Below are 13,842 nucleotides of genomic sequence, written 5' to 3'. Positions count from 1 at the left end.
GACCAATTAAGGTTGCCAAATGCAGTTAAAAAGCTCCTGAAAGGCTAATAAATGGATATTGAGTTGAGTTTAATTAGTCAAATTAAAATCTGTTAGAAGACTCTGCTTCTTCTCTAATGCTCAGCATAGCAGTATTGGAAGAGCAGCGCAGGAAATTGAACTTCCCTTACAAAGCACTACAGTGAAGATGGTATAATTGATTCGTAGGCGGTCGCACATCCTTTCATGTGACCTGGCTGTCTCGGTCATGCGTAACAAACATGTTGGTTTATTTAGGAGCGGTCTCTCCGTCTCTCTTTCAGTCTCTCCGGCCAATTGGACGCAAAGCGTAATCGTGGCGGAGAGCTCCCGTCACTGGGACGTTGATAAATGGAGCATTCCCTCAGAGGGAGACCCCTGCAAGAGACTCACATTGCATGACTTCCCTGTACACTCTGCTGTCCCAGATTCTCCCCCCCGTCACATTAAATGGTCATCATTGTATCTGTCTGTCATAGGCTAGATTCACACTCACAGACTACAATGGGCCGACTAAGGCTCTATCATTAATAATCCCACGCGGCCTTCTCTCTCTGCACGCTCTCTCTCTCTCTGTCGTTTAATTTACTTTTTTTTTTTTTTTAACAGCAGAACCTCAGTGCCCTTCTGTCTTATACTGGATCTGTTCATATTTCTGATGTCATGTCTAATAAAGCGGCTGGCGGGAGATTGTCAAGTAACATTTTCAACATCTTCAATTGAGTGGCTGCGGCAAAAATGTGATTATAAGATAACTCTATGCTGCTTTTTTGAAAAGGCAGTTTATATTCAGTGTGTTTTACAATAGTTAATAGACACAGTGTGCGTTTGCATTGTCAGGTCGCTGTAATTCAGCTGGCTTGTGCTACTCTATGATGCAGAGACCTTGCCGTGTAACAGGTTTTATTGTACTTTTTGTGAGTTGTTGGGTGAGAAAAACTTCTCCCGTCATCTTCCCTGAGCAGCTGTGCATCAACTGCTTTGTGTCCTGAATACTACAGTCTCATCCTTATTCAAGAGTAGCCAACAGCCAAAGATCTGCAGTCAGGTTCCTGGCATCCCATGTACTGTACAGGATCAAACACCTGCTGTGCTTGAAAGAAGGGCCTATAGGGATAGCTTGTTCATGTTTTTTATCAAAGTGTTAAAGGATGAAAGGAACAAAGATGCTGATGCCCGGCACTCTGGATTACCTTTAGCATCACGAGTGCAACTCTTTTAACTCGCCATCGACACAGAACTTTTCAGATTGCTGTTCTGTTGTAGTAAAATTGTGCTGCTTTCTTAACATTATTGATCCAGAAAGAAGAATAGAGTCATAAGTGAAGTAGAGCGTCGACACTAAGCATCAAAAGCCAGCAGAAATTTTGTGACTATATGTATCACAGATGTGACATTCAGACCTGGAACAAAGACGGATAACGTACACGTAAAAATGACTTATACCTGAATGTGGTTTTGACTTCTGACACATTATATTACATTGGTATAAAGGCTATTTTCTGATTACATTACAGCATTGCTTTGGATACACGGAGGAGCAGAAAAACTAGCATTAGCTGAAGATCAGAGTGAGCTTCACAGAGACAGGGAAACAGTCATTCACTTCAAAAAAGGGAAAATGAAAGCATGAAAAAACTGTCCAAGGATAAAATGATCAAAGTTTTGAAGTGGCTGACAGAAAACAAGTCGTGACTGCTCTTGAAATATGATCTTCAAAACTGAGATTAGAGTCAAAAATAACTGCTGCATTTCTGACTCAAGCTATAGTCTAAGATATTACTGTGGATCAGTTTTTCATCACATGATCTGTAGAGAGACCAACAAATCATTTGGAATAATTTATTAGGTGTTGGTTTCTAGACGACATTTGATACTGCAGGATCTACTTTCGAAGAGGAGTCATATTGTCAATAGCATATGTCTTTACTAGCATATAAAGTTGCATATTACTACCGTGCAACTTTAAGTCAGCATGTATTTATAGACACAGATGCAATGATAGTGTATTATTTGACCAGCAGATGCAGACCCTGAATTTAACTTTGAGGTTCTCCATGCCTGAAAATAGCAATAAATGATATGCAGTTACTTGGATCAATAGAGGGATGTCTGATATAGTTATGCAAAATATACATTTTTAGTTTGCAGCAGTGTGAAGCCGTTAGAATGAGGGTCACCACCTCCAAATTTGAGATCATGGTTGTCTGCTGGAAACCCATGGATTGCCTCCTATGGGTTTGGAGAGAGTTGCAGCCTCGATCGAGGGAGTTCAAGTTACTCAGGGTCTTGTTCACGAGTGAGGGTAGAATGGAGTGTGAGATGGAACGGCGGTTTGGTGCGACGTTTGCAGTGATGTGGGCACTGTGCTGGGCTGTCGTGGTGAAGAGGGATTCGATTTACTGGTTCATCCAACCCTCACCTATGGTCATGAGCTCTGGGTGGTGACCGAAAGAATGAGATTGCAGATAAATGCGGCCGAAATGAGTTTCCTTTGAGAGATGGCTGGGCTCAGCCTTAGAGATAGGGTAAGGAGCTCGGACATCCGAAGGAAGCTCAGAGTAGAGCCGCTGCTCTTTTGGGTTGAAAGGGGTCAGTTGAGGTGGTTGGGGCATCTGATCAGGATGCCTCCTGTTGGAGGTGTTCTGGGCATGTCCAACTAGTAGAAGGCCCTAGGGCAGACATAGAGCACACTGGAGGGATTGCATATGTCATCTGGCTTTGGGGTCCCCCAGGAGAAACTGGAAATCTTTGCTGGAGAGAGGGACGTCTGGGGTGCTTTGCTTGGCCTGTGAAAAGTGTTGTGATAGGCCATGTGAAAAGCAGAACTCTATGGTATTAAAAAGAGCCGTTTGTGTAATGTTTTTACTGTGTAGGCTAGGGTCATGTGTTGGCAAGAATCTTGCAATCTTGTATCATGTTACAGGGGTAATAATTCAATATATTTCATTGTATTGTGATTTTTAAAGAATCTAATTTTAGGAAAACTGTCATAGTATAAATAACACACCACCATATGGAGACCACACTGTTCTGATTGCATAAAAAGTAAGTAAGTAAACATCTTTTTATGCCGTCGGAACAGTGCAATCTGCTTTTGTATTTATTACAGTCCCTGCTTTTCTTACACCCCGAGTAGATGCCAGATTATTCAGTCAGATTGTTTATCAATTTCTGTATGACTGCTTTGATTGTATACTGGGTAGAAACCAGAAAGAATGAGTTCATCTTAAAATTTGTATTACTTATTCAAGGATCCATTGATCATGTCTGTCCATTGCTGAATCTTCTGCAGCCTCTATCTTCACCGTGTAATTCATGCTATATTGGTATATTTGGTCTTGGTGTTTCTGGCTTGGGGCACCTAAACCTGCAGCACTCTGCAACCAGTACCACTGCGTCTGACAGTGCTGGAATGAGCTCTTGGAAAAGGCAGCTTTCAGTATGGCACATCGCTAATAGCTAGTGAAGTATAAATTTAGGCATCCTACTAACCATTCATGGAAATCAATAGGCCACATCAGAATCATTGCATCACTATATCACTCATCTTTGCTCAAGCACCTGGAGTTGGCTACAGAGGTTTAGGATGGTTAGGATGGTGATGCTGATGGAGCTCAGTCAGTGTGTGTGCATTGGTTTCTTGCCAACATAAGTAGGAGCTGGCAGCCTCAAGCAAGTGCACAAGTCACAAGCAGCATAATGGTATTCAGTATGACAAGTTATAGAATATATGTATTTTTTTAGAAAAGGAACTCAATTAAAAAGATAATTGTGGCGGCTTTGCTCTACAAACTCAAACTGTTCATCACTCTTTCTGTAGTTACTGACTGCTTGTGTGATATGATAAAAGGCTCTGTGGGTGCAAATCAGCCGAAATGACTTTCAGTGTGTGAACTGCATTTTGAATGTCCTCTTCCCTATCAACAAAGGCATGCTAAGTGTTAAAGTCATTCATCTTAACTTCATTCTTCTCCTCTCGCCAGTCATTAAAGAAAAAAAACAGAGTTGGATTTATCTGGATTGGATCCCAGCATAGGTCAGCTATCAGCCAGCGACAGAAGGGTTTTACACACAGCTCTTAAGCAGGCTGTTCATGAAACGTATGATGCAGCATTTTCATATTGTAGTCACGATTGTTGGAGGTCAGAAAAGCAGTTAAAATCTCTCCAAAGACAAAAGATGAAGACAAACAAACTCTTTGGTGTGAGGATAATTGAACTCACATGCTCCCTTGAGCAAGCAGGCGAGTGCAGTCGGCATGCCTTCTGTGTGTGTCTTCCTGTATGTGCGTGTGCGTGTACAGCTGCCTCCTTTATAGTTGATTCCTTGCTACATGTGCAGGGACCCCTTGATATGTGATATGTAAAGCCTTAGAGCTGGTACCAGTGGATCAGATGTAAGATCTGTGTGGTCTGTAAGAAAGACTTTATCCTGTTTTATGCTAGGACAATAACCCCTTTTTCTTACTTATGGGAAATATACAGTGTGACTGAATATTGTGGTTGTATTAGTCTACATTGGGCAGCTTTGTAGAAATTGTTTACTGAAACGGACCGATATTTTCATCCTCGTAAAGTCTTTGCTTGGCTTCTTTCAGAAAGGACCAGAATCTCCTGTCCACTGTGAACTGCTGGTATTTGGTCTTGGATCAGACCAGGCGGGAGAGCAGAGACCACGCCACTCTCAGCGACATCTACAACAACAACGTCATTGTCCGTCTGGCACACGTGGGCGAGGATGTCATCAGACTCTTCAAAAAGGTCAGACTGTGAATTAAACGGATGAGGGCATGTAACCCTGACCGTTACTAACGCACACAGTCACAGCACTTATCTGCTCAAATTGCATGACTGGTGCCCACAGCTGGGAACTTGACACCACACCAACGAAAATATGTAAAAATATGTTAAAATATATCAGGACGTACAGTATATTTCACATGTTTCTCATATGGCAGAGAACACAGACGGTTCTGACTTATGATTAGTTTTACTGTATCACCGGATGTCAGCTTTGGTTAATTTTGCCTTTGATAGCAAAATACCATGACATACAAGAGGCCTTTCATTTTAGTCTGGTGCTCCATTGACTCAGTGAACTTTAGCAGCGCATTTCAAAGTGCTATCCATTTAGAGTCCATGTAATCCATTAGCTCTAATGTTCCCCTCCGTTTACACTTCTAAGACAAATCTTAAGATGCATATATTTCAATGGCTTTTGGTTGCTCTTTTTTAGTATTTTATAATATTTTATGTTTGTATTAGCCTAGATACTTAGTTTAATTTTGTTTTACTTTTGTGGATATATGATCTTGTTTTGTTCTAACATTTATTTTTATAATTGTACCCATATGCCAGGCTATTTTAATAAACATAGTTTGATTTGATTAAGAGGTAGGGAAATATTAATGTTTTGTGATGTAGGCTAAATGTCTTACTTTTAAGTTTGTTTCCGGCTAGCCACGTTAACAATGCTAAAACGTAGTGCCCACTGCCCACCCTCTGGTCTCCACTAGCTGGCTAATGTTAGCCTTGCCCGCTCTGCACTTGGTTGGGTGGAAGCTAGCTAGCTAGTGGCGCTGCTCATTTGCGCTTACCAGTGGTAACACCATCCCAGTGGCCGGACGATGTTGCTGCAGAAACATGGTGGCCACCCCAGGTAGTTCTGGTGAGTAAGTAGCTTCATTTTAAGCCATAAAACCCCTTAAGCATGGTTAACTATGTTAGCACCACTATCGGTGCTAACGGTGCTAACAAAGCTTACAGTTGTTTACAATGCTAAAGGTGTTTTGCAGCTCAAAGTTGATCTGTATACTACCTGAGGGGAAACCAGAGGGTGGACATAATGTTTCCGCAGCAACACTGTTGGGTCGGGACGACATTACTAGTGCTAACTGCCGAATACGCGGTGGTGCTACTAACTAGCTCCTAACTGACTTGGCTGGTGTGTAGTGCAACGTGGCCAAGGCTAATGTTAGCTAACTGGTGGAAACCAAAGGATGGGCAGTGGACATTGTTTTTTAACATTGTTAACATGGCCCCACAACATGGGGGCGTTCATATGAAGTCTTCTCATGAACACATTAAAAACATGTGGAGCTAGAACAGTGACAGAATTATTTGGCATCAGAAGTAAAATTTGACATTAAATAAAGGAAACTGTGGCACTGAAAAAGATCAAATGAAAAATAAAACACATGATATTATTATATTTTTTTTAATTTTTATGTGTTTTTAAGTGACAACCTACAGATTTTCTTTGTGTCTCTCTCTTTAGCATCAGTTTAAGTATAGGCTAAATATAAAATGGTTATCTTTGCCCCTCCCCTCAAACTCCTCCCCTCCACACCAAAACAGTGACAGAAAGTTGAAACTGAAAAAAATGAAAAACTGAAGATTGTCATTGAAAAACACATCAAAACATACCGGAATAAAATAAAAATATTTTTAAATGTCTGTGTTTTATTTTGTCAGGGGATTTTTCCAGTGTCAATATTTCCTTTTTTAATGCCAAAAAAATACTGTCACTGTTAGAGCTCCATAAACACAACCCCATTTGAAAGCAGCATATGTTTCTACATTGGAGCACGGCTAGCCAGCTGTCTGTCTCCCACCAGATGTGGGTGGTGCAGAGTGAAGTAAAATAACCTATAGACCGACATGCGTAACCGGTCAAAAATATTCTCGACAGTTAACTGATTAATGATGAGCCATTGACAGCCTGTCTCTTGCCATGACCAATGATGATTTATCAGTACTTCAGTTACAATATGCGACATTGTTTCCAAAGCTTGCCCACCTATTTTACAGCCTGGTTTTAAATAATGGCCATCAGGCTGACTATTCACACCTGTCACTGAGGTTTTTCCCACCTAAAATTGGAACATTTTAGCCGTACAGTAGGTCCCTGGCAATTGTGGGCGATTCTGTTTCTCTTTTTAACCCTTGCCTCATTCATCATGAAGGTGTCATTCTCAATATAATGCTCAGTTTGCTCCCTATTTAGATCACTAACCTTTTTTTGATGCTCTTTACACCTCATCACTCTTGGCGCCTGTACTCCCACTCATTCCATTTCACAGCAAATTCACATTAACTAGGACTCAGTCAGTAATTTGCAGAGAGAGAATTATATGCAACTTGTTTCTTTTATTCCAATTTATAACGTCAAGGAATGTATTTGTCTAGAATTCTTGTTGTTGGTTTTACTCTTGCATTTAATATGGCATATGCTTAATGTATGGTACGCGTGAGAGTACCAGAGAGCCTGTGGTTCAGGGGTGGTGATGAACACTCCGCCTTGGGTATCTTAGATCAGTATCGTTTGACAGCGGCAGAAGTCTACTCTAATTTATGCCCTCTAGGGGGCTCTGCACTGTCACGATGGGAGCCTTGATGAGACTAGGATGGCTTGCAGCCAGCATAAGGAGAAGTACTAATAGCTGCCTGCAGAAAGAAAAAAATGTCTCCCTCTGCAAGAAGTTAGCTCAAATTGTGACAAACTTCTCCAAAACAATAATCCTGTTATGTTGTAGCATCCTGGTTCAGCTGCAGTGCAGTCTCACTGCTAATGAATTACACATGCGAGGAGGAAGGGAGTGAATCAACTCTGCCGTTTGTTAAGTCAAAGTTTAAATGTACTGAATGTGCTGAAATTTAATTCTTGTCACGTGTGAGGGAAAAAAATGCAAAGGTTGCTGTTTTGACAAGTGGTCCCTGAGAGGTGGCAAAAACAGGATTGATTGGGCTAAGCGTCGCTCCATATCCCCTCAACAGGATTTCCAGAGTCACTCTCTGCTGGCCCCATTCCTCCTCTTGGGCTATAAGCCCTGTCATGGGACATGTCCAATTCATCATAGACTCTTAGCCCCTGTAACTGAGCTGAAACTGTGACACAACTCCTTGGGAAATGTTCTGCAGTTACTGCACTGTTCTATTTTTGTCTGTGTGTGCACTTTGGGCATTGTATTAGATCTTTTCTGGTGCAGAGTAATGACAGCATTTCAATGCCTGCTGACATCCTTTACAAACAAAATATATCTGGCACACGGCCTTCAAGTTTTTCACTTGTAGGGAGGCAATTCTATTAGATAACCCAGTTCTCAGTCTTAGATGTGTGAATACCTGCCTTCATTTGTCCTTCAAATGTGCCTATGAAACGGTCACCTGTTTTTTTTCTCTTTTACAGAGCAAAGACATCGGGGTGCAGATGCACGAGGAGTTGGTGAAAGTCACCAATGAGCTCTACACTGTGAGTTGAACAAATATTGTTGCCCCTTCATGCTTAACCTTTCTTTGTCTACACAATCCTGCCTGCTTTCCCTTTCCCCTATGTTAGCCCGTGTACCATCAATCCTGAGCCAGAGCTTTTTTTCACACCCGAACCTGTAACCTACGAAGCAGCTGGCCTGACACTGCACACGGCAGATATGCCTTATCAGCAGTGCAGCCTGTAACAGGTCATTTCTTCCATCTCCTGAGGTCGTGAAAGGAGAAAATTTGCATTCTTCCTCCCACTGTGAGTTTCTACATCAGTTTGAAGGGGAGGGCGTTCTTGCCCCTGGCAGCACTTCAAGCGGACTCAGCAGTCTGTGCCGCAGAGGTGCACTGTGCGCACACCAAACATGAGCTGCTATAATTGTTTCAGCTAATGTTACATGTAATCACACACATCTGTTTGCGTGTCGTCACTCTGTCTATTGTTATATGTCGTACTGTACATACATTACATGCCCCATGTGGAAACGCGTGTACACACGGCGATAAACACACAAAAATGGTCTGCGTGGCAGTGAAGATAGACAACAGCTGCGTTCAGTGCTGATGCCTCATTTGGCTGAAGATAATGAACTGATGCAGTGATATCATCTGCTGTATGTGGGACAGAGAGCAACAAACACACCAGAGTGCTTCCTTCTGGGTCTAATTGCTCAGTGATATCGTGATCGGTAGTTGTTGTTCAGCAGTTCATCTGCAGAAAGAATCCATGAATATGATTCAAAACATGCAGAAAGTGAACGTTATAATTCAAACCATTTTCAACTATGCTTATTTAAAACTGAACGGCCCAGTGGGTAACAAAGTAAGAGTACGAGTATGTTTAGGCAAGCAAGAAAACAAAAAAGATTGTGAATATCCTACATCATGTCCAAAATCCAGTCCTTAAACGGCTGTAATTTCAGTTTAACGTAGCATATAAACTCTTAAAATGAACTGTGAAAGGTCTCACCTGTAGTGCTATTTATCAGTCTAGATTGTTTTTGTGTGAGCTGCCGAGTGTTGGAGATATCGGTCGTAGAGATGTCTATTCATGTGTGCATCTACTCATTGACGAGAGGCTTGTGCAAGATGTAAACATTAATGTGCCGTCATCAGCTGAGCTGTAATGTTAGCTAGCTCAGTGGTGTTAGGTGAGTTAGCAGTAGATGCATGCTTCTGTCTGCACAGTAATACGGTTGGTGGGTGTAGTTCATCCATCCATCCATTTTCAACTGCTTATCCGAAGCAAAGCATCCCAGACGTCCCTCTCCCCAGCAATGCTTTCCAGCACCTCCTGAGGGACCCCAAGGTGCTCCCAGGCCAGATGAGATATGTAATTCCTGTAGTGTGTTCTGGGTCTGCCCCGAGGCCTCCTACCAGTTGGATGTGCCTGGAACACCTCTAACAGGAGGCGCCCAGGAGGCATCCTGATCAGGTTCCCGAACCACCTCAACTGACCCCTTTAAACACAAAGGAGCAGCGGCTCTACTCCGAGCTCCCCCCGGATGTCCGAGCTCCTTACCCTATTTCTAAGGCTGAGCCCAGCCACCCCACGGAGGAAACTCATTTTGTTTGCTTGTATCCGCGACTTCATTGTTTCGGTCACCACCCAGAGCTCATGACCATAGGTGAGGGTTGGGACGTAGATGGACCAGTAAATCAAAAGCTTTGCCTTCTGGCTCAGCTCCCTCTTCACCATGATGGACAGAGCAGACTCCGCGCCAAACTGCCAATCCAGCTCACACACCCGAGATGGATCGGGTGTAGTTCAGTAGAAAGAAAATAGTCTTCTCATTAAACTGCTCACAGCAAGGTCTGTGGATAATCCTGAATAATCAAGTCATGATTTCTGGAAAGAGACATTGCTGTTGAGTTTCTTATATGCATTTTTTGGCACTTTGAGCACCACAAGCCGAGTGCCATCTAGCTTCATTATATTAGAGAGCAGGCAGACATCTCTATGACCAATATCTGCAACACTTGGCAACTCACATTGAAACAGACTACACTGATAAATAGCACTACAGGGCAGAGGAAAAATATGTATTTCTGATCTTGGGGCGAACTGTCCCTTTAAGAAAATGTCCATCTTTAATTAGCTGAGTCACACCGAGACACTCCAGTGGTTGCTGTAGTTCAAATCAAACTGTTATTTTGACTAGCTTTTTTCTTACATTGTATATAACTGAATTCTATCCAGTATAAAAAGACCATACACTTGCTTTAAGATGGTTGGTGCTCAGTCCCTTCTGCTTAATCATTATTTTATTTAAAAATTCTACACCTTTGGCTACGTGCTGCACACTTAATCATCTGTATCACATCCACAATATTATTGAGTAAATGCTGCAAGTGATCAATCAAAGATAATTAAAAAACTTTGGGCAAGGTTTTACTTAAGACGCATTTATCATGGTGCTGTAAAATTGATTGTGACCTATAACTATAACTATAATTGCACCAACGTTAACACTCTCCGTAATGCTTTTGAGGTAAATATTTGAAGATTGGTGTGAAGACAAACAGAAAGCTGCTTAGTGCTTGTATGATCTTACAGAATTTAGCAAATTGCCATGCAAGGGATTCTGTAACATGGGTTGTGTTTGCATACACAGATATCTTATAAAAGAAATAAGGTATACAGTATTATAGAAAACCTTAAAAAGCAGTGCAGTTCCAGTGATTATTGATGAAGTCACACTCATTTTTAAGGATGTTTGGTACGACTGAGTACATAGTGAATCTCTGGTCCTTGTATGTAATAAACCACATGAGAAATATCCTCACCTGTAACATTATACAGCACTTTACTGCTTTACTGATATTGATTTTCTCCCCTCTCTGATTCATGCATTATTAAATGGCTGTCTGCAGCTCCCCAACATAGCGTAAGAAATGGCAGCAGTCTGTTAAGATTCGGGCTGGATAAAGTTCTATAGCTTAGATGAACTTGTATAATTGGTTTCCATTGTCCCTTATGTGTTAAATGTAAAACGAGGTATCAGATGGATTCGTCTTTGTCAGCGTGCTCGTCTCTGCCATTGATCCGCTGCTGGAATTTTGTGGAAATCAAGTAGTTTCTTGTTTCCCGGGTTGCAGGGAAGGTTGCTCACTGTCACTTTGTAACCTCCTTCCTCCCCTGCTGATCGATCTCGCTGTCCTTTGTACGTCCGCCTCAGTCAGTGTTGCTAGGAAACCAGAACTTGAGAGTGAGTGATGGAGGAGCAGATGTTGTTTAATTGTACTGTTGATTTCAGGGTTACTAGTTAAACCTTTATGTACAGCGTCTTTAATGACAACACGGAACATGAATCTGTTTATGACACTTGATGACACATTCCTCTGAAGCAGCCTGAATGCTGGGAGTGGAGAGTGTATTTGGAGCAGTCATCAACCTTGTCCATGCTTTACATTATGAGGATTTTTTTTAAACAGACACAACCAGAACAACACCTCTGTGACACTACACGACAGGATGAGTGAGCGACACTCCCTAATGTTTATGAGTGTACTAGGAAAAAAAAAAAAGGGTTATATGTCAGGGTTCATATGTCATACACACTTAGGGCTGGGAAACATTCGCAGTCTTTTAGTCATCCACATCATGATTATGCAGTCTTTTTATTAGTCTTTTATTTGAAAAATATATCTGTGTATATTGAACTCCTTTTGAGTAGACTGGAAAATAAGACAGTTTATACATCTTATATTGAAAGCATTGTGACTTTTCACCTTTTTTTTCAATTTCACACCCCTTTGTCACAAAGATGTGTGGTTTTATTCCAGTGTTGATAAGACTGATGTTAAAAAAAAGATGGTCATTAGGCCCACGGTGGCTTAGTGGGTGGAGCAGGTGTCCCATATACAAAGGCAACTTGCAGCCAGCATGTCATCCCCTCTCTCTCCCTCCTTCATGCGTCGACTGTCGTGTCTAATGACGTCAGAACATAATCTTTAAAAAAAAGATGGTCATTTTACTTTGTGTTTACAATAAAAGTGATAAATACACTCACCATTCTTGCACTTATTGACTAATTGGGCCTCATTTACCAATATCTGCATAGTAATGTTCTTACTTAGCCCACAAAGTAAGTGTTCATTCATGACACATGCACATTAGCCAGTTTTTTTCTTACCAGTGTGAGAATGTTGGTGAATCAGAATTATTCTGAATTAACAGGCGCATACCTGGCATTTGCAATCTGCACTCTGCCACGCCTCCATTTCTTGTAATAAGGAAATATGTTTTCCTGGAAGTGTGTCATGATGGATAAAGTGGTAAAGTTGTTTCTATGCACATATTAGGGCCCTGACACACCGGTGTTGGGCCATCAGTGTGCGTTCGTGAATGTCTCAGAAACAGCTGATAAGCCGTTCATTACTCTCTTCACACAGTCAAACATGTTGGTCTCTGATACGCTCCCTCCTGAAGGACCGGGCTGCACTATCTAGGTACTGTAGATCGGAATCTTTTATAAACCCTGAATGCCTGTTAATATAATAATAGTAAAAATTTCATGACACTAAAATTGGTGTGATTAGCCAACATTACAGGCATAATAAATAAAAACAATAAAATCCAAAAATGTTAGATTTTAATAAGGACATTTTCACATAGGCCTACTTTTGTATGCTAGGACTGGGACACTCAGTTTTTACATTCTGATATTTAATTATGGCAATAATTGATGAGGATGAAAGGGTGTCAGAAAAGTACATGCGTTAGAAAATTAAGGATTTTAAATACTGTTGTAAAAGCCTTTTTCAAATGAATGCAGTTTTAATTTACTATGCACTTAGTTAAAAGGTGTGTGTTGACATCCTCTAACACAGCCAGGCCTTCATCATTTGTGCTTACACACAGTCTGAGGCCAGGGTTGCAAGAGTATGAGATTTTCACGGTACAATAACGTCTCAGAAAATATCCCAATTTCATGGTTTCACGGTACAAAATTTATATTATCAGTTAGAATGACCCTTAAAGGAAAGAAAATGGAAGGGTTATCATTATAATTGAAGCTTGAAACCATTTTGTGAATGGAAGCGTGTGTAAAAAGTCTCCTCTTTCAAAGTAACTTATATAAGTTACGAGAACCGTCAACTTTTACGTTTATATCACGGTATACCTTATAACCAGTATATCGCTGCAACCCTGTCTAAGGCAGTTTTAAATTTGTTTGCAGAGCATGGAAAAAATTCAGGTCAACAAATATTTTTATGAATCCCAGAATTGTGCATGAAACACATGGTTTAAGCGAGATTTACATTACGCTCTGTTTGTGAATGAGGCCTAATGTGTCAACATGGTTGTTGAGCTTTGGATCGGCCGCTGCCTTCAAATTTTGTGTCGTTACACTTCTAATATTTACATTGTAGCATTTTGTATTGTCTGATTGTTTAATGCTAGTGAATGAAATGTTTGTGCGTTTTTGTGTTTGCAAACCAGCTTGCCCAGAATTGGCCACTAAAGGACAAATACAGTGTTTTGAATTGAGTTGAATTCTGACAAAATAAGGAAGATTGACATCTGACTTAATATTGGCAGCAGTGAAATGTGATGGAT

General features: G+C 41.1%; 1 protein-coding gene across 3 annotated transcripts in view; it reads left to right on the top strand.

Moving 5' to 3' along the window:
• LOC125886360 (SLIT-ROBO Rho GTPase-activating protein 3-like) overlaps window positions 1-13,842 on the top strand; it is a 50,281-nt gene that overhangs the window by 13,825 nt on the left and 22,614 nt on the right. For all 3 annotated transcript variants that reach the window (XR_007449025.1, XM_049572532.1, XM_049572520.1), the window contains exons 3-4: window positions 4,619-4,781; window positions 8,209-8,271. Coding sequence is in view for 2 of the 3 variants with exons in the window: in XM_049572532.1 (XP_049428489.1) it covers window positions 4,619-4,781; window positions 8,209-8,271 (226 nt within the window). In the remaining variant the exon portion in view is untranslated. The remainder of the gene's footprint in view (window positions 1-4,618; window positions 4,782-8,208; window positions 8,272-13,842) is intronic.

The sequence above is a fragment of the Epinephelus fuscoguttatus genome, linkage group LG1, assembly GCF_011397635.1.
Source record: "Epinephelus fuscoguttatus linkage group LG1, E.fuscoguttatus.final_Chr_v1".
NCBI lineage: Eukaryota > Metazoa > Chordata > Actinopteri > Perciformes > Serranidae > Epinephelus > Epinephelus fuscoguttatus.
The sequence above is the reverse complement of the archived record's forward strand: the minus strand, read 5'-3'. Positions and strand labels throughout refer to the sequence as shown.